This window comes from Pleurodeles waltl, chromosome 5, assembly GCF_031143425.1.
Source record: "Pleurodeles waltl isolate 20211129_DDA chromosome 5, aPleWal1.hap1.20221129, whole genome shotgun sequence".
Lineage (NCBI taxonomy): Eukaryota > Metazoa > Chordata > Amphibia > Caudata > Salamandridae > Pleurodeles > Pleurodeles waltl.
In genome coordinates, this window is record NC_090444.1 from 151,168,824 (window position 1) to 151,195,623 (window position 26,800).

The window sequence follows — 26,800 nt, forward strand, 5'->3', positions numbered from 1 at the left end:
TTGGCTACATTTTCTGTGATTGATGGCATTCTGTTTTTAACAAGTAGGACATCCGCACACAAAAAAGTTCCATTAAATTCCAGGTACTACTATGCCAATGAGTGTGTTTTGTGATCAAAATGCTTTTATCAAATATTATTTTTTATATCGAGTAAAACCCAGCAGCTCCCCCAAAATAAAGTGTTCAAAGAGCATGACGAACCAAATCAAGCTTTGACAAAGCCAAACAGCCAACAGCTACAGCCAGACCTATTGGCTTTGGCTATGCTTGATTTTATTTAGGGATTTGGCTCCACCAGTAGGGGGCGCCGTCTTTACTTTGTGTTCTGCTAAGGGATCTCAGGTCCCTTAGCTCTCCTTATTAAAGCGCTGGGCATGTTTTACAAAAACGTGTTACCTGTCACAAAGCGGTCCTTTAGAGTGGTACTGCAACGTTAAAAGTTAAACTGAGAGATCCCTTCTGAAATGCGAAGGTGAATAAGATAGATGCGTCACAAAACTTTTAGAGAACATTTGTTGTAGAATTACTGTCAAATGGTGGCAAAATACAAATGTTAACAAAATATTCATTTGGGCAAGACTTTCGGCTCTCAACCTGTGAGATCAATGGCTCGCCGTAAAATTGAGATAACAAGGTCAAACCGTTGTAATTTCAGCCACAGGAGTAGCTGTGCTTTGCAGGAACTAATTACACCCACTTTTTCGCGTGAGCGAGAACGTAAATCTCCGAGCAAAAAGTAGTACTGCAGGAAAAGATGTGCATACTGCTCACCGTTGACACAAGTAACACGGGACATTAGTGAAAGGTGCGATACTACAAGGACAGCGAAGACACTAAAGAGGCAGAGGTTGATGTAAGGGATGAGACAACATCACTACGGCACGCAGTGTGTAATGCACAAACGACAGTCGCCACCTGGTCACATCCACGATGCAAATTAAGAAAATACATATAAAATGCTTAAACCCGATGTTCCATTTGTATCAAAGTGCACTTTTTACTTGCATGTGCAAGTAAGGTTAATGTGCATGCAGTAGATATCTGTATGCAGCGTCTACATCACTGAAATGAAGTCTGAATCAGCCTTTCATCCTTCTAAGGTCGATAAAATGTCTGGGATATGTGGCCCCACCAAAATATTTTGCCCTGACCCCAGTTAAACCTGTGGCAGCATTGCCCTGCATCTAGAACACAAGGAAAACATCCTTACATGTCTCTAGATCAAAACGTATTCTTAGCACGATGTGACCTTTCCATATTATTATAAAATTGTTGTTTAAAGAGACAGGTTTCTCCTTCTCCCAATCCAGCATCAGTCTGCTGTTATAAATATACCTCCCAGCCTGCTTCTATCAGTACACTGCCTTTGCGCCCAAGGGGAGCAGCTCCTAACCCCATTGCCATAGGATGTGATTCAATGGCACAATAGGGGTAGACAGACTTCGGGCAGCCTTAATGTGAGGCACAATGAATATCAGGGCCGAAAACAACATTTTAAACAGAGGTTGAACTAGTACTTTACAAAAATTCAAAACAAGTGGATTAGACAGTAGGCTAAAATAAATCCTCACTAGGAGCTTTCAGGAAGTTAAATGACTTACACCAAAGTCCTCCATGCTTCCTGCTTGCTGTTGCCTGGTCAGGAGTGATTATACCCTCAACAGAAGCGTCCTGTGGTCCGGTGTTAAATACTCCTGATGCAGGATCAGTCCTGGTAAGCCAAACAGCCCAGTCCCAGAGGTCCGCCAGCGCCTCCAGGGGCCACAGAACATGGTGCACTTTCTAAGGCTGTGGTTGCAGATCACGGGTGAAACTGTTCCACACGCCTCCCTACACAGATGGAGACAACCCATGTTGGTCCTGACACCACCCAGTATCTTCAGTGAAAGAACCGAGCTCTGGCAAGATGGAATCACTATCTTTACTGTAGTGTAAACATCAGAAAATCTTCAAAGCAGCCCCTCTCTGCCCGCTGCGACTGACAGACAACTTTAGGAATAACACACATAACACTCCACCTGCAAATAGCAATCATACACTCACCACGCAATCTCGGGTCGTAAATACAAAAAAAGGTTTTCTGTAACTAAACTGAACTAGTTTCTTAAATATTTATTTACAGACCTGTATAAAGCACGGCAGGGTCATCCTGTTGCCACTTTGTGGTGCTGGACACCGTTGGGCAAACTTTGTAGGATACAATACAGCCGTGCTGAGAAGCCAACCACGCAGGATAACTAGAGTACAGTGGGATGCTTGGTATCTGTCCTGCATTCTTTGACTATTTCCCTCGCAAGTGTTCTTAGTTCAAGTTTAATTTACAAAGCTCCATCTTCACTAGTTTCTTGAAATCTAAGGCGGGACTCGGTTGTTCCAGAGTTTGGGTCATGAACATCCAGGCACCTTTCACCATGTTTTATCTATTTGAAATATTTCAGTTGTGAGCTGCTCTATCGTAGGACTCATGTTTAGAAATATTTCTTGAAGCTAGCTCTGGCCTAATCCTCAGGAGGCTGCATGAATGGTGGCTGACACTCGGAAATTAATTCTTGCTTTATATTCGTTAATGTTACAATTTTAGTTAACTTTACAGCACATCATATATAATTATTCATATTGATTTAACCCACCTTCTGGTTCCCATAATTTACTTCTGTTCCTCTGCAGTGTGTTCTCAATGGAAGATGTTTGTTTTTCGAAATGTATAAATTGAATGCTCTCTTTTGTTTGGTTGCAGGGCAAGTTATTACAGGAAGGGTGGCTGTGCCATGCTTCCGGTCAAGTGGATGCCACCTGAGGCTTTCATGGAAGGAATATTTACATCCAAAACGGATACATGGTATGACATTCTACTGAAGACTGCTTTAGTCTGAGGTTAGATCACAGCAGACTGAGGAACAGTGAAGAGAGACTATGAGGTATCTTCCAGGGGTCAGGCTGAACAGTGATTACAGCTGGCGGAGTAAGACATACAAGTATTACAAATAAACTATGACCTATAGCAAAAAAGCAGCATACAGCAGCATATTGGAGTAATATAGTTAGTCAAAAGATGACAAGGTGCAAAAACAATCATGAGTTTTTTAACACAGTGCAGAATCTATAGCTCTTATTGCGAATGGCCTGATAAATTCAGACAAGGGCCTTAACTCTGGTTAGTGCACATTTCATAATTAAGAATTTTGATGATAATATTGCACACAGTAAATACTGAGTGAGATAAAACTGCATCTCCATATATATTTTGGTAGGACACAAAACCTGCTGATACTTATCATGGGGAAAATGCCAGTTAAATACAAGGACAGGTGGATTTTGGTGCAGAAAGTATCAAAATCAATGTTATGCTCCATTTTAAGGGGGAAAACGCATAACAGATGCTAGTTTTTACACCAGACGCTTGATGGAGCAGTTGGACCGGTTTCCATAAATTCTTAGGCAATGAGTTTTGTTTTGTCAAAAGGAAAGATGTAAGGAGTTAGTGCTCAACCAAATCAACATTAATTTAGTGTGTAACCAATGTGGCCATATGATAAAGACCCAAATCGGAAATACAGTTAAGGATTTTATTACAAGTTAACAGCCAGGTTGATATAAACAGATCTCAAAAACATGCTATAGAGATACAGAATAATAACAGGATAACCAAACCTAGTAAAGAAGTTCTGGCGAATTAGCATAAGGCTTACGAGCAGTTCAGTTACAGAAATACAAAATATCAGCAATACAATTTGCTGTTCAGAGAAAAGTCTTTGGTCTTCTCTCCTATACCTGGGTACAATCTAGGATCATGTACTTTAAATAATCTATAAGAATGAAGGCAAAACAGTCACAAAAAGTCGACTAAAAGCGAAAAATATATTACCACACCATTAATAGCTCTATTGTCTTCTCCAATCTCTTGTTGTAAAATGTAACATTCATAGATTCTTTCAAACAAGTCCTGAGAATTATGTTGTCCTTGGTCACCTGGACATCGCTGGTTACAACTTTAATAAGGAACAGTCAGCTCACACTCAGTTTCTCCATGTTCTTTCAACAAGGTCTTTTTCCCATACTTTCTATTACCAACACAATAGTACATCTATTTGCAAACTAACATTTTCATGTGAATGCAACTGCAAAGAAAAGACGCAAGCAAAAATGGAGAACAGTTTCTGATGTTGAAAGAAATACAGGCCTACTTAGGTCAATTGAGAGTATAATTCACTAATGCACATTTAATGTGTGCTAATTGGGTTCATGTTTAACGTCAAATAAAGTAAACATCAGTTACATGATCTCAAATAGAACTTCATGTTACAGTTATAACAATGCAATGCATCGGAATACATGAACATTAATGCAACTGAGAACTACATTTTAACATTGAACTACAAAACATTAGTGCATACACCTACAGACATTCCTCATTTTTCTAAAGTATATACACCTCATTAATGCACGGATAGTTTCTAATGCACTTCAAATGATTACATTTAATTTAATAAGGTTAAAGCACACAATGTATATGATTCCATAATTCTTTCCACTTTACATTAATAACGTTAGAACACACATCCTTTAGCTACTGACATGGTGCATTGATGGTACGTTGCTGGATATAAAAATCCTAGAGGACTTTACTAGCAATCACACATCTTTAAAAGCCTGGAGTTGGTATCTGTGTGTAAGGGGGGGAACTAAAATATGTTTCTATTATAATAACCAAAACTTCTACTCTGGTTTAATTTTGCTGGAGAGGTCAAAAAGTTCCTAGCTTCAGTTGACTCCAAATCTGTGTGCTTGTGGAAGTCAAAATACATCCAAAAGAAAATGAAAGGTCGACTGAGGGACTGGAAACAGCTAAGGACTGGGAGTGTCAGCAATCAATCATCAAGCACAGTGGCAGCCATGAGTGGGCACACATGCACATTCAAGATAGGAATTGAAATTGTAACATTGCCACTTTCCCTCCTCCATGTTTTTGCCAGCATGAGTAGGATGTAGGGAGACATCACAGTAATGTAATATGCTTTGGCAAAGCCAATAGTACTGATTTACCTTTTAAGTTATGATTTTTTTTTAAACTGCAGCCATGAAGCTTTCTAGATTTAAAATAGTTTCTCATGCATGGCAACACATGCTCTCCATGGAAGGTGGATGGATACGTCAAACAGCCATTAGCACATAATGAGGGAATTATACTCTGGGTATATGACCTGATAATAATAGCTCTATCAGACAGTTGCGCTGTCAGGCCAGACCTAACCATGGAAAAATAGTGGGAAAGGAATATACACAACAAGCTGAACTAAATTAATAAAATGTGGGAAAACCTTTCCTCTTAGATAATTGTTTTACAAGGTACTAAAAGAAATGTACTTTGTTAAGCTGTTAATTCTTTTTACAATTATTCCACACTGCATGGGAATATTTTAGCTAAGAGGAACAAAACAAATAGAGCAAAGTAGAATGCAGCGTTTCTGAGCTAATCATTAGTAACAAAGTGTAATATCTACTAGCAGCCAGCTTGTTAAAGTTGTTTAAAGGTTTAACGTAAAATACATTGAAATCAAATTTATATCAGTTTAACATTCTAAAACATAAAATTTTTTTGTTGCTACTATTATAACTTAGGCAAGCGTTTGAATAAAAGTGAGAATTAGTAAACAGGATGTATTTTATAAGATTGTCTGGTCTTCAAATAAAGCATTATTTCGTGCCATAGTTCTTATTAATGTGGCATCCTTTGATTTTTATTCAATTAAACATTTTTGTTATTGATTTGACATCTAGTGATTTGAGTTGCCCGTGTGTTCTATTGTTTTTAAATTGGAATCTTTATTTTACTATTTACTTCTGTCATTTTGATGTTGTAGCTTATATTATTTGATTCTTATATTATCGTACCTCCTTTTGACTCCTTTATATTATTCTCTCGTTTTAGGTCTAGAGTTAGCCAAGACATGTTGGTTTTACTAAAATATATTTAATATACGTACTTAAAAGGGCTTTCAGTTAGTCCTCTTCATCCATTAGTCAGTTGTTGTGTCATTCACTTTTTTCTTCCACCCACTACATCATACCCCACGGGACAGTGGGTCAGTCAACTTCAGCCATTGCCTAACTTCACTGTCAGTGACACTATTGTTTTCTTTCACACAGGGCACATCCATGCACAAAGTAGTTCCCTTCAAGGCCAGTGACTACTATGGAAAACTGTTTTGTGAGACAAACTTTTTGTTTCTTTTAGCAAGTGTTTATTTTTAATATTGGAGAGTGCCCGGCAGCTGCCCAAAAATAAATTTTATCAAAAACCATGACAAAACAAGCGTTAAGAAGGGCAAAAATAGCAGAACTATTGACATCGTCTGTGCTTGTTTAGAGCAGGCAGTAGAAAAGAAGTGGACCTGACAACAGGAGCGTAGATTACTGAAGCTGTTTTTTCACACTCTGCTTCCTCATATTGGGGAAAGTGAATTGCACCTATTGACTGATGTAGGGAAATAGCACGCTAGTTCTGTTTGTTGAAAGCCTCATCATCGACCTATGCACAGTAGACAATATCGTGAGTGTTCACAGCCCTGCCAAATGCCACGCATCAAGGGTTATACAAACGCATTCCAGTGCTTGTCCCCGCATCTCCGCACTGAAGTGTTTTAGTCATGCAATTAAAGTTCCTGTATGCCTTCACACCTGGAAGATTTCTCAGAGTGGAGTTGAATATTTATTACTGCCACGAGAAAACCTCAGCCTTGCCCAAATGTAGGAATAGTGACCTAAGTAGTAACCATCGCTGAGATTCTGCACCGGAATAAAAAGACATGTTCGGCCAAAATAATACTGTCCCAAACTAGCAACATTCTTGGTCAGCGCAGTGCTTTTTTCAGACACTAACATGAGTAAAGAATACCAAAGTTTCTTAATCAAATAATCTTTTCGCTGAATAATATTATTGGAACAAGAAAATTACATTTTTGGACTAAATGAGCCGACAATAAATAGCCCAAATGAAAACCCTCTGGCCAAACCTAGCTTACTGCTGTCAAGTGAAGTTAGCTGCCAACAGACGAGGGAGAAAGCAGAGGAGAAAGCAGGATAAAGGGAGGAGGAAGAGTGATGAGAGAGGGGACAGGAAAAAGGAGAGGAGTTGCAGAGAAGAAAGAGACAATGGGGAAGATGAAGCAGGTTGAGGAAAGAGAAGGGGAAACAAACTGAAGGGGAGATGTTAGAGGATGATCGATTCCAAAGCAGGCGAAGGGGGAGGGACTGAAAAGGAGAAGACTGATATGAGGAGAGAGGTACAAACAAAAGGATCATGGAGGGGAGAGACAAAGGGGGCAAGGTAAGGTGAGTTGAAAGTACAAAGAGAGAAAAAAACAAGAGTACAATATAAACAGAGGAGGGAGATAGGTGGTAGGAGAAAAGAAATATAAAAAGATATAGAGGGGTGCAATGGATAAGTGAGGGATAAAAGAAGGACAGAGACACAAAGTAAAGCTAGGAGGGAGAAAAGAAAAAGAAAGGAAAATAGTGGCGGGAGAAGAGATCTAAAGAATCAGTGAGTTGAAGAGAGGGAGGACAGAAAGTGAAATGACGAGAGTGTAAAGATTGGTGACTCGAAACATGGCATGAGTGAGGAGGAGGGGGAGGGAAAGGGAGGAGGTGGGACATGTAAGTGGAGAGGAGTGTACAAAGGAAGACAAACAGAAATGATGGAAATATGTTTTCCTGATCTGTTACAAGGGAGGGAAAGATAGGGGTTCACATGCACAATTTTGCAATATATTTTCATAGAGATTTATCTAGCCTCGAGTTACTATCTTTGTGACTTTGGCAGTCAAGCAATCTGGGGCCTGCTGTGAAGCTGTTATGTGTTGAGGAATCCTCCAGTTCCTTGTGTAGGTTGTCAATGTGGGGGATGAACAGGGTACCCCTTTAATTTCTCTCACCTTAGAAATAGTATGGCGGATATGGATTCCAAGGATCGATTGTCCTCTGGTGTTGGTACTTCATCCAGGGTTGGAGTTTTTTCCATTGAGGTTCAGCTCTAAATCAGCTCTTAGGCCTACCCAAATCTAGATGCAAAACAGGGCCTATTTGCCTCCACGGCCAATGGCGCTTACGGTACTCATAACACAGACACCCTGCCACTGAGAATGTATGGGAAATGGTACACAACTGCAATGGTAGACATCTGCAAATGCTAGGGCCATTACAACAGCGTCATTCACTGCAGATGTGCATGTTTATTTTGGATAGAATGTGACTGTCATTCACAATGCTGGTCCAACATCTTTAAATAGCACACGGTACACAGCTGGAAGAACATCTCGACATAGTAGCTGCTATGTCCCTCGTGCATGTTCAAAAAGGATTGGGTAGATACTGGCAGAGCCATTTTAGGAGAGTTGCAGATTTTCTAAGTCAGTTTTCCAGACCATTAAGGTGGAATGGAAACTGCCATCGAAATCTGGTAAAAGGGGTAATTTCTGATATATATATATCATTACATGTGTCCAAATACCTTATTTTATTCAATCTAAAGTGTCACTCACAGTGTCACGCAAAATGCATTGAAGTATCAGACATAAATATGCTGAAAACATCTAAATATCAAACATAAGCAAAATGAAAACTTGGCAGCTGTGTGTCTAGCTACAACACAGAGCCTGAGGTCCATTCAGAAGGGAATGCATAGTATACTACAATACTACAGTATTTTGATAGCGCTTTCTACCTCTTGATATCTCAAAGCACGTTCTGGATAGTCGAGTAAGAAGATACTCTGTCCTACATGGTTGCAGTGACGTCACCTATGAATAGTGTGTTTTGGTGTGGTAGGTGTTGCGTTCCAAAGAACTTATCTGTTAATGTCTGTGTGTGTCCATCACAAAAAAAAATGTAGTCTTGTACAATTATTCAAGGACAGTGTTAAATCGGAGAGAAACCGGTATCAAGGAAGCTTGTAATAGATCCAGCAAATGTTAAAAAGGGAGACCTGAAGTAGCATGAGCTACAGCACCAGGCCACACAAGTTCTCCCTTGGAAGCCATACTGGATTGATAAAATGTTGAAAATGTTCCACTTCAGTAATATCATTCACGGTCCACTGCTTCTGTCTGACAGATCTTCCCTCTCCTTTGCTTAGGTCTTTTGGTGTGCTTCTCTGGGAAATATTCTCCCTTGGGTACATGCCGTACCCCAGCAAAAGCAACCAGGAAGTGCTGGAGTTTGTCACAAATGGCGGAAGGATGGACCCACCAAAAAGCTGTCCAGGGCCTGTGTATGAATTATTATTTTGAAAACTTAAATGTCTAATTAAAAATAACAATATTATTTGTTTTATATACCATTTACTACTAAGATTTCCCTGTTTCTTAGTTAATAACTGCTGCCCAAGTCCATGGCCGTAGCATTTGAATTTATTGCCACACAAATAACCATTTAATACACATTGATATGAGAAATATCGACACTTTTCAAATAGATATTTGAGACAGAAAAAAAGCCTTATTTGTCCCACATGAATGAGATAAGATCATTTAGTTGCATAGAAAAACTGCTTGGAAAGCAAAAGTCAAAGTCCCTTCCTTGCATCACCTTTTAACTGCGAGGAAGCAGACGGTCAAGAACGTTATTCTGTAAATACCAGCTTCTGTAGACTAGCTATCCCAGGAACAGGGACTTGTTACGTCTCTTTGATTCCTCAAGGTCTTCAGTGCTGTGTTATGAGCCCCGGAAAACCAGAACACTGGTCATCCTCTGGCGCTCCTCAGTCTCCCATCCCTTCAATAGCTGGACCAGTCTGCAGAGTAGCATATGCGGCCACAGAACTGTTTGCCAGTGATCTTCTGTATTCTACAGTCGATGCCACTGTTGCGGTGTCTGTGTCACACTTTTCCCTCCCCACGGTCTGTTCACGTTGCAGTTGTGACCAACAGCCCAACACCGGTAAACTAAAGCAGCACGTCAATATTGTCTCTGAGAATTGTAAATGAGAGCAATACAAAGGAATATTTGTGTGTTTGGGACAAAATAATTTGTATTTTGCCACAATCTGAATGAGCACAGAAGTTTTATATAGCTGCACAAATTCTAGTTTTTTTCATTTCTTTATTCCTCTTGGTTTTAGATACAGGATTATGACCCAGTGTTGGCAACATCAACCCGAAGACAGACCACACTTTGCCATCATCCTGGAGAGAATTGACTACTGCACCCAGGTACGGTGTCCAATATGTCATGTTAATTAATTTGCCAACCCAAGTTAAGGCTAATCCACAGCAGGGCCATCAGCATTAGCCCACAAGGGTCAAAATCATGACAGATTTTCAGGATAACCACAGCCTATGTAAATCATTTTCGGATATGTTAATTGCATGCATCTTCCTATAAGGTAGAGGTCCTTAAATTTTTACATGGATCTAGATCTCAAGGACAGGGTTGGGCAACCCTTATTCCCGAACCGGTAGTAAAAGTGCAAAGGCAAGCGAGCTGCGTCTTGCATGAAACTGATGCTCAGGGGACACCATCCAGTACTAACTTTAACGTGCAGACAACTGCCCGTGGGTTAATTGCATCATATATCTAATTTTATTAAAATCCCACCATTTTACTCTTGCCTAGTCTTTGCACATGCTTTCATGAAGCACTAGGGTTTCACACAAAGCCAGGTCACATTACATTAGTAGAGGTGGCTTTGTGTGGAATCCTAAGGGTGTTTGTACTGTTCCCACCCTATAATCCACTTTTATCATATATGAACAGAGGATCAGCGCTATACAGTGCCAAGCAGTTTAGCGGTGTGCCCTTGTCATCTTTTCAGCACAAAACAAAAAATTGTTTGCAAAAGTTGTGCAACAATGGGGCACGAGAGCTGATGCAACAGTATGTTAAATCTGGGACTTGATGTCTGAACCTTTGATGTTGCATATGCTATAGTTGGAAGTTTCTAATAGGATAATGAAAATAAGTTGCATTTTGACATCTATTTTTTGGCAAGATGGCAATTATCTGATGCAATTAAATGTACGGAGATGACCAGGGAAAGCGCTTGCATTAGAGCAATGTTCTATTTAGGCTAGGCTAGTTACTGCATATGTAGGGGGGTTGCCTCCTGTCACCACCTTGGCAGCTTCTCTTACCCCTACACAGTTCACAGATGTTCAAATTGAAGTACTCTGTTAAAAACAGATGTGGTAATCCAACCATTGTGGTCCATGTACACACAGCATATTTTGCTTTAAGTGGAGATTCCTATCCCCAGAAAATTAAATATAAGTGCATTTTAGGTGCTTTCAAAGATATTTGCAAATAGGTCACATTATTTCTTCTGTGTCACCCTGACTCCGTTTCTCGTTATGCATTAACTTTTATATCTCACATCTCTCCCATAAAGCTGCCGCCGATGAGTGCTCTTCAATTGACTTCAGTGAAGGAACAGAGGGGCATATTCACAAGAAACTGGCACATCAGTGCTGATGCGCTAGTTTTGTTGTGTCACCTCTGCCCCACCTAACAACACCATGGGTGTGCCGTATTTACAATACGATGCACTATAGCGCACGTTAGGCCAATAGCGTCAAAGTCTTTGACGCTATTGTGTCGCTTTGGTGCACTAGCGTCAAAAATGTTGATGCTAATGCAGCAAAGTGCAAGAAGACCCATTGAGTAAAATGGGTGCATCACTTTAACGCCTGGTTTGAGCAGGCATTAACCCCTTCGCTGCCAGGCTTTTTCCCCCTCCTGTGCCGAGCCTTTTTTTGGCTATTTGGGGCAGTTCGCGCTTAGGCCCTCATAACTTTTTGTTCACATTAGCTAACCACGCCAAATTTGCGTCCTTTTTTTCCAACATCCTAGGGATTCTAGAGGTACCCAGACTTTGTGGGTTCCCCAGAAGGAGGCCAAGAAATTAGCCAAAATACAGTGAAAATTTCGTTTTTTTCAAAAAAATGGGACAAAGGGGCTGCAGAAGAAGGCTTGTGTTTTTTTCCCTGAAAATGGCATCAACAAAGGGTTTGCGGTGCTAAAATCACCAGCTTCCCAGCTTTCAGGAACAGGCAGACTTGAATCAGAAAACCCAATTTTTCAACACAATTTTGGCATTTTACTGGGACATACCCCATTTTTACGATTTTTTGTGCTTTCAGCCTCCTTCCAGTCAGTGACAGAAATGGGCATGAAACCAATGCTGGATCCCAGAATCCGCAACATTTCTGAAAAGTAGACAAAATTCTGAATTCAGCAAGGGGTAATTTGTGTAGATCCTACAAGGGTTTCCTACAGAAAATAACAACTGAAAAAGAAAAATATTGAAATTGAGGTGAAACAAACATCAATTTTTCTCTACGTTTTACTCTGTAACTTTTTCCTGCAATGTCAGATTTTCGAAAGCAATATACCGTTACGTCTGCTGGACTCTTCTGGTTGCGGGGATATATAGGGCTTGTAGGTTCATCAAGAACTCTAGGTACCCAGAGCCAATAAATGACCTGCACCCTTCAGTGGGTTTTCATTCTATACCGGGTATACAGCAATTAATTTGCTGAAATATAAAGAGTAAAAAATAGCTATCAAGAAAACCTTTGTATTTCCAAAATGGGCACAAGATAAGGTGTTGAGGAGTAGTGGTTATTTACACATCTCTGAATTCCGGGGTGCCCATACTAGCATGTGAATTACAGGGCATTTCTCAAATAGACGTCTTTTCTACACACTGTCTTACATTTGGAAGGAAAAAATGTAGAGAAAGACAAGGGGCAATAACACTTCTTTTGCTATTCTATGTTCCCCCAAGTCTCTAGATAAAAATGATACCTCACTTGTGTGGGTAGACCTAGCGCCCGCGACAGGCTATGCCCCAAAACACAACGTGGACACATCACATTTTCAGAACGAAAAAAGAGTCGTTTTTTTACAAAGTGCCTAGCTGTGGATTTTGGCCTCTAGCTCAGCCGGCACCTGGGGAAACCTAGCAAACCTGCGCATTTTTGAAAACTAGACACCTAGGGGAATCCAAGATGGGGTGACTTGTGGGGCACTGACCAGGTTCTGTTACCTAGAATCCTTTGCAAACCTCAAAATTTGGCAAAAAAAAACACTTTTTCTTGTCATTTCGGTGACAGAAAGTTCTGGAATCCGAGAGGAGCCACAAATTTCCTTCCACCCAGCGTTCCCCCAAGTCTCCCGATAAAAATGGTACCTCACTTGTGTGGGTAGGCCTAGCGCCCGCGACAGGATATGCCCCAAAACACGACGTGGACACATCACATTTTCAGAAAGAAATCAGAGCTGTTTTTTACTAAGCGCCTAGCTGTGGATTTTGGCCTCTAGCTCAGCCGGCACCTGGGGAAACCTAGCAAACCTGCGCATTTTTGAAAACTAGACACCTAGGGGAATCCAAGATGGGGTGACTTGTGGGGCTCTGACCAGGTTCTGTTACCCAGAATCCTTTGCAAATCTCAAAATTTGGCTAAAAAAACACTTTTTCCTGTCATTTCGGTGACAGAAAGTTCTGGAATCTGAGAGGAGCCACAATTTCCTTCCACCCAGCGTTCCCCTAAGTCTCCCGATAAAAATGGTACCTCACTTGTGTGGGTAGGCCTAGCGCCCGCGACAGGATATGCCCCAAAACACAACGTGGACAAATAACAGAAAACAGAGCTGTTTTTTGCAAAGTGCCTACCTGTAGATTTTGGCCTCTAGCTCAGCCGGCACCTGGGAAAACCTAGCAAACCTGCGCATTTTTTAAAACTAGACACCTAGGGGAATCCAAGATGGGGTGACTTGTGGGGCTCTGACCAGGTTCTGTTACCCAGAATCCTTTGCAAACCTCAAAATTTGGCTAAAAAAACACATTTTCCTCACATTATGGTGACAGAAAGTTCTGGAATCTGAGAGGAGTCACAAATTTCCTTCCACCCAGCGTTCCCCCAAGTCTGCCGATAAAAATGATACCTCACTTGTGTGGGTAGGCCTAGCGCCCGCAACAGGAAATGCCCCACAGCACAACGTGGACACATCCCTTTTTTGACAGAAAACAGAGCAGTTTTTTGCAAAGTGCCCACCTGTAGATTTTGGCCTCTAGCTCAGTCGGCACCTAGGGAAACCTACCAAATCTGTGCATTTTTGAAAATTAGAGACCTAGGGGAATCCAAGATGGGGTGACTTGTGGGGCTCTGACCAGGTTCTGTTACCCAGAATCCTTTGCAAACCTCAAAATGTGGCTAAAAAAACAAATTTTCCTCATATTATGGTGACAGAAAGTTCTGGAATCTGAGAGGAGCCAAAAATTTCCTTCCTCCCAGGGTTCCCCCAAGTCTCCCGATAAAAATGATACCTCACTTGTGTGGGTAGGCCTAGCGCCCGCGACAGGACACGCCCCAAAACACAACGTGGACACATCCCATTTTTTTAAAGAAGACAGAGCTGTTTTTTGCAAAGTGCCTACCTGTAGATTTTGGCCTCTAGCTCAGCCGGCACCTAGGGAAACCTAACAAACCTGTGCATTTTTGAAAACTAGAGACCTAGGGGAATCCAAGATGGGGTGACTTGTGGGGCTCTGACCAGGTTCTGTTACCCAGAATCCTTTGTAAACCTCAAATTTTGGCTAAAAAAACACAGTTTCCTCACATTTCGGTGACAGAAAGTTCTGGAATCTGAGAGAAGCCACAAATTTCCTTCCACCCAGCGTTCCCCCAAGTCTCCCGATAAAAATGATACCTCACTTGTGTGGGTAGGCCTAGCGCCCGTTACAGGAAAAGCCCCAAAGCACAACGTGGACACATCCCTTTTTTGACAGAAAACAGAGCAGTTTTTTGCAAAGTGCCCACCTGTAGATTTTGGCCTCTAGCTCAGTCGGCACCTAGGGAAACCTACCAAATCTGTGCATTTTTGAAAATTAGAGACCTAGGGGAATCCAAGATGGGGTGACTTGTGGGGCTCTGACCAGGTTCTGTTACCCAGAATCCTTTGCAAACCTCAAAATTTGGCTAAAAAAACACATTTTCCTCATATTATGGTGACAGAAAGTTCTGGAATCTGAGAGGAGCCACAAATTTCCTTCCACCCAGCGTTCCCCCAAGTCTGCCGATAAAAATGATACCTCACTTGTGTGGGTAGGCCTAGCGCCCGCGACAGGAAATGCCCCAAAGCACAACGTGGACAAATCCCATTTTTTGACAGAAAACAGAACTATTTTTTGCAAAGTGCCTACCTGTAGATTTTGGCCTCTAGCTCAGCCGGCACCTAGGGAAACCTACCAAACCTGTGCATTTTTGAAAACTAGAGACCTAGGGGAATCCAAGATGGGGTGACTTGTGGGGCTCTGACCAGGTTCTGTTACCCAGAATCCTTTACAAACCTCAAAATTTGGCTAAAAAAACACATTTTCCTCACATTTCGGTGACAGAAAGTTCTGGAATCTGAGAGGAGCCACAAATTTCCTTCCACCCAGCGTTCCGCCAAGTCTCCTGATAGAAATGGTACCTCACTTGTGTGGGTAGGCCTAGCGCCCGCGACAGGATATGCCCCAAAACACAACGTGGACACATCACATTTTTTCACAGAAAACAGAGCTGTTTTTTGCAAATGCCTACCTGTAGATTTTGGCCTCTAGCTCAGCCGGCACCTAGGGAAACCTACCAAACCTGTGCATTTTTTAAAACTAGAGACCTAGTGGAATCCAAGATGGGGTGATTTGTGGGGCTCTGACCAGGTTCTGTTACCCAGAATCCTTTGCAAACCTCAAAATTTGGCTAAAAAAACACATTTTCCTCACATTATGGTGACAGAAAGTTCTGGAATCTGAGAGGAGTCACAAATTTCCTTCCACCCAGCGTTCCCCCAAGTCTGCCGATAAAAATGATACCTCACTTGTGTGGGTAGGCCTAGCGCCCGCAACAGGAAATGCCCCAAAGCACAACGTGGACACATCCCATTTTTTGACAGAAAACAGAACTGTTTTTTGCAAAGTGCCTACCTGTAGATTCTGGCCTCTAGCTCAGCCGGCACCAAGGGAAACCTACCAAACCTGTGCATTTTTTAAAACTAGAGACCTAGGGGAATCCAAGATGGGGTGACTTGTGGGGCTCCGACCAAGTTCTGTTACCCAGAATCGTTTGTGTAGGAAGTTGGCTCTGTATGCACTATTTCAAAGTAAGGAATAGTATGCACAGAGTCCAAGGGTTCCCCTTAGAGGTAAGATAGTGGCAAAAAGAGATAATACTAATGCTCTATTTTGTGGTAGTGTGGTAGAGCAGTAGGCTTATCAAAGGAGTAGTGTTAAGCATTTGTTGTACATACACACAGGCAATAAATGAGGAACACACACTCAGAAACAATTCCAGGCCAATAGGTTTTTGTTATAGAAAAATATATTTTCTTAGTTTATTTTAAGAACCACAGGTTCAAATTCTACATGTAATATCTCATTTGAAAGGTATTGCAGGTAAGTACTTTAGGAACTTTGAATAATCACAATAGCATATATACTTTTTACATAAAACACATATAGCTACTTTAAAAGTGGACACTTAGTGCAATTTTCACAGTTCCTAGGGGAGGTAATGTTAGTTCTTGCAGGTAAGTAAACCACCTACGGGGTTCAAATTGGGGTCCAAGGTAGCCCACCGTTGGGGGTTCAGAGCAACCCCAGAGTTACCACACCAGCAGCTCAGGGCCGGTCAGGTGCAGAGTTCAAAGTGGTGCCCAAAACGCATAGGCTTCAATGGAGAAGGGGGTGCCCCGGTTCCAGTCTGCCAGCAGGTAAGTACCCGCGTCTTCGGAGGGCAGACCAGGGGGGTTTTGTAGGGCACTGGGGGGACACAAGCTCACACAAAAAGTACACCCTTAGCAGCACGGGGACGGCCGGGTGCAGTGTGCAAACACGCGTCGGGTTTTCAATAGGTTTCAATGAGAGACCAAGGGGTCTCTTCAGCGGTGCAGGCAGGCAAGGGGGGGGGCTCCTCGGGGTAGCCACCACCTGGGCAAGGGAGAGGGCCTCCTGGGGGTCACTCCTGCACTGGAGTTCCGATCTTTTAGGTCCTGGGGGCTGCGGGTGCAGGGTCTTTTCCAGGCGTCGGGATTTCAGAGTCAGGCAGTCTCGGTCAGGGGGAGCCTCGGGATTCCCTCTGCAGGCGTCGCTGTGGGGGGCCAGGGGGGACAACTTTGGTTACTCACAGTCTCGGAGTCGCCGGAGGGTCCTCCCTGAGGTGTTGTTTCTCCACCAGTCGAGTCGGGGTCGCCGGGTGCAGTGTTGCAAGTCTTGCGGGGATTGCAGGGGTCTTTAAATCTGCTCCTCTGGATACAAAGTTGCAGTCTTTGTTGAAAAGGGCCGCTGTTCTCAGGAGTTTCTTGGTCTTTTGGAAGCAGGGCAGTCCTCTGAGGATTCAGAGGTCGCTGGTCCCGGGGAAAGCGTCGCTGGAGCAGTTTTCTTCTGAAGGAGGGAGACAGGCCGGTAGGGCTGGGGCCAAAGCAGTTGGTGTCTTCTTCTTCTCTGCAGGGTTTTTCAGCTCAGCAGTCCTCTTCTTCTTTAAGTTGCAGGATCTAAATTCTTAGGTTCAGGGGAGCCCTTAAATACTAAATTTAAGGGCGTGTTTAGGTCTGGGGGGTTAGTAGCCAATGGCTACTAGCCCTGAGGGTGGTTACATCCTCTTTGTGCCTCCTCCCAAGGGGAGGGGGTCACATTCCTATCCCTATTGGGGGAATCCTCCATCTGCAAGATGGAGGATTTCTAAAAGTTAGAGTCACTTCAGCTCAGGACACCTTAGGGGCTGTCCTGACTGGCCAGTGACTCCTCCTTGTTTTTCTCATTAATTCCTCCGGCCTTGCCGCCAAAAGTGGGGCCGTGGCCGGAGGGGGCGGGCAACTCCACTAGCTGGAGTGCCCTGTGGTGCTGGAACAAAGGGGGTGAGCCTTTGAGGCTCACCGCCAGGTGTTACAGCTCCTGCCTGGGGGAGGTGATAGCATCTCCACCCTGTGCAGGCTTTGTTACTGGCCACAGAGTGACAAAGGCACTCTCCCCATGTGGCCAGCAACATGTCTCGAGTGTGGCAGGCTGCTAAAACCAGTCAGCCTACACGGGTAGTTGGTTAAGGTTTCAGGGGGCACCTCTAAGGTGCCCTCTGGGTGTATTTCACAATAAAATGTACACTGGCATCAGTGTGCATTTATTGTGCTGAGAAGTTTGACACCAAACTTCCCAGTTTTCAGTGTAGCCATTATGGTGCTGTGGAGTTCGTGCTTGACAGACTCCCAGACCATATACTCTTATGGCTACCCTGCACTTACAATGGCTAAGGTTTTGCTTAGACACTGTAGGGGCACAGTGCTCATGCACTGGTGCCCTCACCTATGGTATAGTGCTCCCTACCTTAGGGCTGTAAGGCCTGCTAGAGGGGTGACTTATCTATACTGCATAGGCAGTGTGAGGTTGGCATGGCACCCTGAGGGGAGTGCCATGTCGACTTACTCGTTTTGTCCTCACCAGCACACACAAGCTGGCAAGCAGTGTGTCTGTGCTGAGTGAGGGGTCCCCAGGGTGGCATAAGCTATGCTGCAGCCCTTAGAGACCTTCCCTGGCATCAGGGCCCTTGGTACCAGGGGTACCAGTTACAAGGGACTTACCTGGATGCCAGGGTGTGCCAATTGTGTAAAAGAAAAGTACAGGTTAGGGAAAGAACACTGGTGCTGGGGCCTGGTTAGCAGGCCTCAGCACACTTTCAAATCAAAACATAGCATCAGCAAAGGCAAAACGTCAAGGGGTAACCATGCCAAGGAGGCATTTCCTTACACAACCCCCCCCCCCCAAACGAAAGAGGATGAGACTAACCTTTCCCAAGAGAGTCTTCATTTTCTAAGTGGAAGAACCTGGAAAGGCCATCTGCATTGGAATGGGCAGTCCCAGGTCTGTGTTCCACTATAAAGTCCATTCCCTGTAGGGAGATGGACCACCTCAACAGTTTTGGATTTTCACCTTTCATTTGCATCAGCCATCTGAGAGGTCTGTGGTCAGTTTGAACTACAAAGTGAGTACCAAAGAGGTATGGTCTCAGCTTCTTCAGGGACCAAATCACAGCAAAGGCCTCCCTCTCAATGGCACTCCAACGCTGCTCCCTGGGGAGTAACCTCCTGCTAATGAAAGCAACAGGCTGGTCAAGGCCATCATCATTTGTTTGGGACAAAACTGCCCCTATCCCATGTTCCGAGGCATCTGTCTGCACAATGAACTGCTTGGAGTAATCTGGAGCTTTTAGAACTGGTGCTGTGCACATTGCTTGTTTCAGGGTGTCAAAGGCCTGTTGGCATTCTACAGTCCAGTTTACCTTCTTGGGCATTTTCTTGGAGGTGAGTTCTGTGAGGGCTGTCACTATGGATCCATATCCCTTCACAAACCTCCTATAGTACCCAGTCAAGCCAAGGAATGCCCTGACTTGAGTCTGGGTTTTTGGAGCTGCCCAGTCCAGAATAGTCTGGATCTTAGGCTGGAGTGGCTGAACTTGGCCTCCACCTACAAGGTGTCCCAAGTAAACCACAGTTCCCTGCCCTATCTGGCATTTGGATGCCTTGATAGAGAGGCCTGCTGATTGCAGAGCCTTCAAAACCTTCTTCAGGTGGACCAGGTGATCCTGCCAGCTGGAGCTAAAGACAGCAATATCATCAAGATAAGCTGCACTAAAGGACTCCAAACCAGCAAGGACTTGATTCACCAACCTTTGGAAGGTGGCAGGGGCATTCTTTAAACCAAAGGGCATAACAGTAAACTGATAATGCCCATCAGGTGTGGAGAATGCTGTCTTTTCTTTTGCTCCAGGTGCCATTTTGATTTGCCAGTACCCTGCTTTTAAGTCAAAGTTACTTAAGAATTTGGCAACACCTAATTTGTCTATCAGTTCATCAGCTCTAGGAATGGGATGGGCATCTGTCTTGGTGACAGAATTAAGTCCTCTGTAGTCCACACAAAACCTCATCTCTCTCTTTCCATCTTTGGTGTGAGGTTTGGGGACTAAGACCACTGGGCTAGCCCAGGGGCTGTCAGAGTGCTCAATTACTCCCAATTCCAGCATCTTGTGGACTTCCACCTTGATGCTTTCCTTAACTTGGTCAGACTGTCTGAATATTTTGTTTTTGACAGGCATGCTGTCCCCTGTGTACACATCATGGGTACACAGGTGTGTCTGACCAGGGGTTAGGGAAAAGAGCTCAGCAAACTGTTGCAGGACCTTCCTACAATCAGATTGCTGTTGGTCAGAGAGGGTGTCTGAATAGATCACTCCATCAACTGAGCCATCTTTAGGGTTTGATGAGAGAAGATCAGGGAGAGGTTCACTCTCAGCTTCCTGATCCTCATCTGTTACCATTAACAGATTCACATCAGCCCTGTCATGGAAGAGCTTAAGGCGGTTCACATGGATCACCCTCTTGGGGCTCCTGCTAGTGCCCAGGTCCACCAGGTAGGTGACCTGACTCTTCTTCTCTAGCACTGGGTAAGGGCCACTCCTGTCCTGGAGTGCCCTGGGAGCCACAGGCTCCAAAACCCAGACTTTCTGCCATGGTTGAAATTCAACCAGTGCAGCCTTTTGGTCATACCAAAACTTCTGGAGCTGTTGGCTGGCCTCAAAGTTTTTGCTTGTCTTTTCCATGTACTCTGCCATCCTTGAGCGAAGGCCAAGTACATAGTCCACTATGTCTTGTTTAGGCTCATGAAGAGGTCTCTCCCAGCCTTCTTTCACAAGAGCTAGTGGTCCCCTTACAGGGTGGCCAAACAGAAGTTCAAAGGGTGAGAACCCTACTCCCTTCTGAGGCACCTCTCTGTAAGCGAAAAGCAGACATGGCAGGAGGACATCCCATCTCCTTTTGAGTTTTTCTGGGAGCCCCATGATCATGCCCTTTAATGTCTTGTTGAATCTCTCAACAAGGCCATTAGTTTGTGGATGATAGGGTGTAGTGAATTTATAAGTCACTCCACACTCATTCCACATGTGTTTCAGGTATGCTGACATAAAGTTGGTACCTCTGTCAGACACCACCTCCTTAGGGAAGCCCACTCTGGTAAAGATACCAATGAGGGCCTTGGCTACTACAGGGGCAGTAGTCGACCTAAGGGGAATAGCTTCAGGATACCTAGTAGCATGATCCACTACTACTAGTATGTACATGTTTCCTGAGGCTGTGGGAGGTTCAAGTGGACCCACTATGTCCACACCCACTCTTTCAAAGGGGACCCCCACCACTGGAAGTGGAATGAGGGGGGCCTTTGGATGTCCACCTGTCTTACCACTGGCTTGACAGGTGGTACAGGAGACACAAAACTCCTTAACTTTCTGGGACATGTTAGGCCAGTAGAAGTGGTTGACTAGTCTCTCCCACGTCTTGGTTTGTCCCAAATGCCCAGCAAGGGGAATATCATGGGCTAAGGTCAGTATGAACTCTCTGAATGCCTGAGGCACTACCACTCTCCTAGTGGCACCAGGTTTGGGATCTCTTGCCTCAGTGTACAGGAGCCCATCTTCCCAATAGACCCTATGTGTTCCAGTTTTCTTGCCATTGGATTCTTCAGCAGCTTGCTGCCTAAGGCCTTCAAGAGAAGGACAGGTTTCTTGCCCCTTACACAACTGCTGCCTTGAGGGTCCCCCTGGGCCTAAGAGCTCAACCTGATAAGGTTCTAACTCCATAGGCTCAGTTCCCTCAGAGGGCAGAACTTCTTCCTGAGAAGAGAGGTTCTCTTTTTGTTGTTGTGTTGCAGCTGGTTTCCCAGCTGGCTTTCCTTTTCTCTTGGTAGGCTGGGCCCTTTTTCCAAACTCCAGCTCTACTTGTTCACCCTGAGCCTTGCACTGTGCCCTTGTCTTGACACACACCAGTTCAGGGATACCCAGCATGGCTGCATGGGTTTTCAGTTCTACTTCAGCCCATTCTGAGGACTCCAGGTCATTTCCAAGCAAACAGTCTACTGGGATATTTGAGGAGACTACCACCTGTTTCAGGCCATTGACCCCTCCCCACTCTAAAGTTACCATAGCCATGGGATGTACTTTAGTCTGATTGTCAGCGTTGGTGACTGGATAAGTTTGTCCAGCCAGGTATTGACCAGGGGAAACCAGTTTCTCTGTCACCATAGTGACACTGGCACCTGTATCCCTCAGGCCTTCTACACTTGTCCCATTAATTAAGAGCTGCTGCCTGTATTTTTGCATGTTAGGAGGCCAGGCAGCCAGTGTGGCTAAATCCACCCCACCCTCAGAGACTAATGTAGCTTCAGTGTGACACCTGATTTGCTCTGGGCACACTGTTGATCCCACTTGGAGACTAGCCATTCCAGTCTTAGCTGGAGTGGAGTTAGAAGTGGTAGTTTTCTTGGGACAGGCCTTGTCTCCAGTTTGGTGTCCAGGCTGATTACAGCTATGACACCAGGCCTTTTTGGGATCAAAGTTTTTACCCTTGTACCCAAAATTGTTTTGTGAAGAGGCTCTGGGCCCACCCTCCTGTGCAGGTTTTTGGGGGCCTGAAGAAGACTCTTTACTATTTTTGTTTTTGGATGTCTCAACACTCTTCCCCTGGGGAGGTTTTGTGACCCCTTTCTTTTGGTCACCCCCTGTGGTAGTCTTGGTCACCCTAGTCTTGACCCAATGGTCCGCCTTCTTTCCCAATTCTTGGGGAGAAATTGGTCCTAGGTCTACCAGATGCTGATGCAGTTTATCATTTGAACAATTACTTAACAGGTGTTCTTTCACAAATACATTGTACAGCCCATCATAATTATTAACACCACTGCCTTGAATCCAACCATCCAGTGTTTTTACTGAGTAGTCCACAAAATCAACCCAGGTCTGGCTTGAGGTTTTTTGAGCCCCCCTGAATCTAATTCTATACTCCTCAGTGGAGAATCCAAAGCCCTCAATCAGGGTTCCCTTCATGAGGTCATAAGATTCTGCATCTTTTCCAGAGAATGTGAGGAGTCTATCCCTACACTTTCCAGTGAACATTTCCCAAAGGAGAGCACCCCAGTGAGATTTGTTCACTTTTCTGGTTACACAAGCCCTCTCAAAAGCTGTGAACCATTTGGTGATGTCATCACCATCTTCATATTTAGTTACAATCCCTTTAGGGATTTTCAACATGTCAGGAGAATCTCTGACCCTAGTTATGTTGCTGCCACCATTGATGGGTCCTAGGCCCATCTCTTGTCTTTCCCTTTCTATGGCTAGGATCTGTCTTTCCAAAGCCAATCTTTTGCCCATCCTGGCTAGCTGGATGTCCTCTTCACTGGAGTTATCCTCAGTGATTTCAGAGATGTTGGTCCCTCCTGTGAGGGAAGCAGCATCTCTGACTACTATATTTGGAGACAGGGCTTAAGAGGCCCTGTTCTCCCTAGTTAGGACTGGTAGGGGGGAATTTTCCTCCAAGTCACTATCTTCATCCTCTGTGTTGCCATCCTCAGAGGGGTTGGCCTTTTCAAACTCTGCCAAAAGCTCCTGGAGCTGTAGTTTGGAAGGTCTGGGGCCCATTGTTATTTTCTTTATTTTACAGAGTGACCTTAGCTCCCTCATCTTAAGATGGAGGTAAGGGGTGGTGTTGAGTTCCACCATATTCATCTCTGTACTAGACATTATGCTTCTAAAAGTTGGAATACTTTTTAAGAATCTAAAACTAGTTCTAGGTTCTAATTCAAACTTTCACAAAACTTTTAAACTCTAAAAGGAAATGCTAAACAGGGACTAACACAAGGCCCTAGCAGGACTTTTAAGAATTTAGAAAAATAGTTCAAATTGCAAAAATCAATTTCTAATGACAATTTTTGGAATTTGTCGTGTGATCAGGTATTGGCTGAGTAGTCCAGCAAATGCAAAGTCTTGTATCCCACCGCTGATCCACCAATGTAGGAAGTTGGCTCTGTATGCACTATTTCAAAGTAATAGTAAGGAATAGTATGCACAGAGTCCAAGGGTTCCTCTTAGAGGTAAGATAGTGGCAAAAAGAGATAATACTAATGCTCTATTTTGTGGTAGTGTGGTCGAGCAGTAGGCTTATCAAAGGAGTAGTGTTAAGCATTTGTTGTACATACACACAGGCAATAAATGAGGAACACACACTCAGAAACAATTCCAGGCCAATAGGTTGTTGTTATAGAAAAATATATTTTCTTAGTTTATTTTAAGAACCACAGGTTCAAATTCTACATGTAATATCTCATTTGAAAGGTATTGCAGGTAAGTACTTTAGGAACTTTGAATAATCACAATAGCATATATACTTTTTACATAAAACACATATAGCTACTTTAAAAGTGGACACTTAGTGCAATTTTCACAGTTCCTAGGGGAGGTAATGTTAGTTCTTGCAGGTAAGTAAACCACCTACGGGGTTCAAATTGGGGTCCAAGGTAGCCCACCGTTGGGGGTTCAGAGCAACCCCAAAGTTACCACACCAGCAGCTCAGGGCCGGTCAGGTGCAGAGTTCAAAGTGGTGCCCAAAACGCATAGGCTTCAATGGAGAAGGGGGTGCCCCGGTTCCAGTCTGCCAGCAGGTAAGTACCCGCGTCTTCGGAGGGCAGACCAGGGGGGTTTTGTAGGGCACTGGGGGGACACAAGCTCACACAAAAAGTACACCCTCAGCAGCACGGGGCGGCCGGGTGCAGTGTGCAAACACGCGTCGGGTTTTCAATAGGTTTCAATGAGAGACCAAGGGGTCTCTTCAGCGGTGCAGGCAGGCAAGGGGGGGGGCTCCTCGGGGTAGCCACCACCTGGGCAAGGGAGAGGGCCTCCTGGGGGTCACTCCTGCACTGGAGTTCCGATCTTTTAGGTCCTGGGGGCTGCGGGTGCAGGGTCTTTTCCAGGCGTCGGGATTTCAGAGTAAGGCAGTCTCGGTCAGGGGGAGCCTCGGGATTCCCTCTGCAGGCGTCGCTGTGGGGGCTCAGGGGGGACAACTTTGGTTACTCACAGTCTCGGAGTCGCCGGAGGGTCCTCCCTGAGGTGTTGTTTCTCCACCAGTCGAGTCGGGGCCGCCGGGTGCAGTGTTGCAAGTCTCACGCTTCTTGCAGGGATTGCAGGGGTCTTTAAATCTGCTCCTCTGGATACAAAGTTGCAGTCTTTGTTGAACAGGGCCGCTGTTCTCGGGAGTTTCTTGGTCTTTTGGAAGCAGGGCAGTCCTCTGAGGATTCAGAGGTCGCTGGTCCCGGGGAAAGCGTCGCTGGAGCAGTTTTCTTCTGAAGGAGGGAGACAGGCCGGTAGGGCTGGGGCCAAAGCAGTTGGTGTCTTCTTCTTCTCTGCAGGGTTTTTCAGCTCAGCAGTCCTCTTCTTCTTTAAGTTGCAGGAATCTAAATTCTTAGGTTCAGGGGAGCCCTTAAATACTAAATTTAAGGGCGTGTTTAGGTCTGGGGGGTTAGTAGCCAATGGCTACTAGCCCTGAGGGTGGGTACACCCTCTTTGTGCCTCCTCCCAAGGGGGGGGGTCACATTCCTATCCCTATTGGGGGAATCCTCCATCTGCAAGATGGAGGATTTCTAAAAGTTAGAGTCACTTCAGCTCAGGACACCTTAGGGGCTGTCCTGACTGGCCAGTGACTCCTCCTTGTTTTTCTCATTAATTCCTCCGGCCTTGCCGCCAAAAGTGGGGCCGTGGCCGGAGGGGGCGGGCAACTCCACTAGCTGGAGTGCCCTGTGGTGCTGGAACAAAGGGGGTGAGCCTTTGAGGCTCACCGCCAGGTGTTACAGCTCCTGCCTGGGGGAGGTGATAGCATCTCCACCCTGTGCAGGCTTTGTTACTGGCCACAGAGTGACAAAGGCACTCTCCCCATGTGGCCAGCAACATGTCTCGAGTGTGGCAGGCTGCTAAAACCAGTCAGCCTACACGGGTAGTTGGTTAAGGTTTCAGGGGGCACCTCTAAGGTGCCCTCTGGGTGTATTTCACAATAAAATGTACACTGGCATCAGTGTGCATTTATTGTGCTGAGAAGTTTGACACCAAACTTCCCAGTTTTCAGTGTAGCCATTATGGTGCTGTGGAGTTCGTGCTTGACAGACTCCCAGACCATATACTCTTATGGCTACCCTGCACTTACAATGGCTAAGGTTTTGCTTAGACACTGTAGGGGCACAGTGCTCATGCACTGGTGCCCTCACCTATGGTATAGTGCTCCCTACCTTAGGGCTGTAAGGCCTGCTAGAGGGGTGACTTATCTATACTGCATAGGCAGTGTGAGGTTGGCATGGCACCCTGAGGGGAGTGCCATGTCAACTTACTCGTTTTGTCCTCACCAGCACACACAAGCTGGCAAGCAGTGTGTCTGTGCTGAGTGAGGGGTCCCCAGGGTGGCATAAGCTATGCTGCAGCCCTTAGAGACCTTCCCTGGCATCAGGGCCCTTGGTACCAGGGGTACCAGTTACAAGGGACTTACCTGGATGCCAGGGTGTGCCAATTGTGTAAAAGAAAAGTACAGGTTAGGGAAAGAACACTGGTGCTGGGGCCTGGTTAGCAGGCCTCAGCACACTTTCAAATCAAAACATAGCATCAGCAAAGGCAAAACGTCAAGGGGTAACCATGCCAAGGAGGCATTTCCTTACACAACCCCCCCCCCCAAACGAAAGAGGATGAGACTAACCTTTCCCAAGAGAGTCTTCATTTTCTAAGTGGAAGAACCTGGAAAGGCCATCTGCATTGGAATGGGCAGTCCCAGGTCTGTGTTCCACTATAAAGTCCATTCCCTGTAGGGAGATGGACCACCTCAACAGTTTTGGATTTTCACCTTTCATTTGCATCAGCCATCTGAGAGGTCTGTGGTCAGTTTGAACTACAAAGTGAGTACCAAAGAGGTATGGTCTCA

At 44.7% G+C, this 26,800-nt stretch overlaps 1 protein-coding gene across 1 annotated transcript in view; it reads left to right on the forward strand.

Annotated features, from left to right (window-relative positions):
• The window catches only part of ALK (ALK receptor tyrosine kinase), a 2,590,648-nt gene that overhangs the window by 2,525,592 nt on the left and 38,256 nt on the right, over positions 1–26,800 (forward strand). Inside the window, exons 26-28 of the mRNA XM_069233821.1 lie at positions 2,739–2,840; positions 9,135–9,269; positions 10,119–10,209. Of these exons, the coding sequence (XP_069089922.1) occupies positions 2,739–2,840; positions 9,135–9,269; positions 10,119–10,209 (328 nt within the window). The remainder of the gene's footprint in view (positions 1–2,738; positions 2,841–9,134; positions 9,270–10,118; positions 10,210–26,800) is intronic.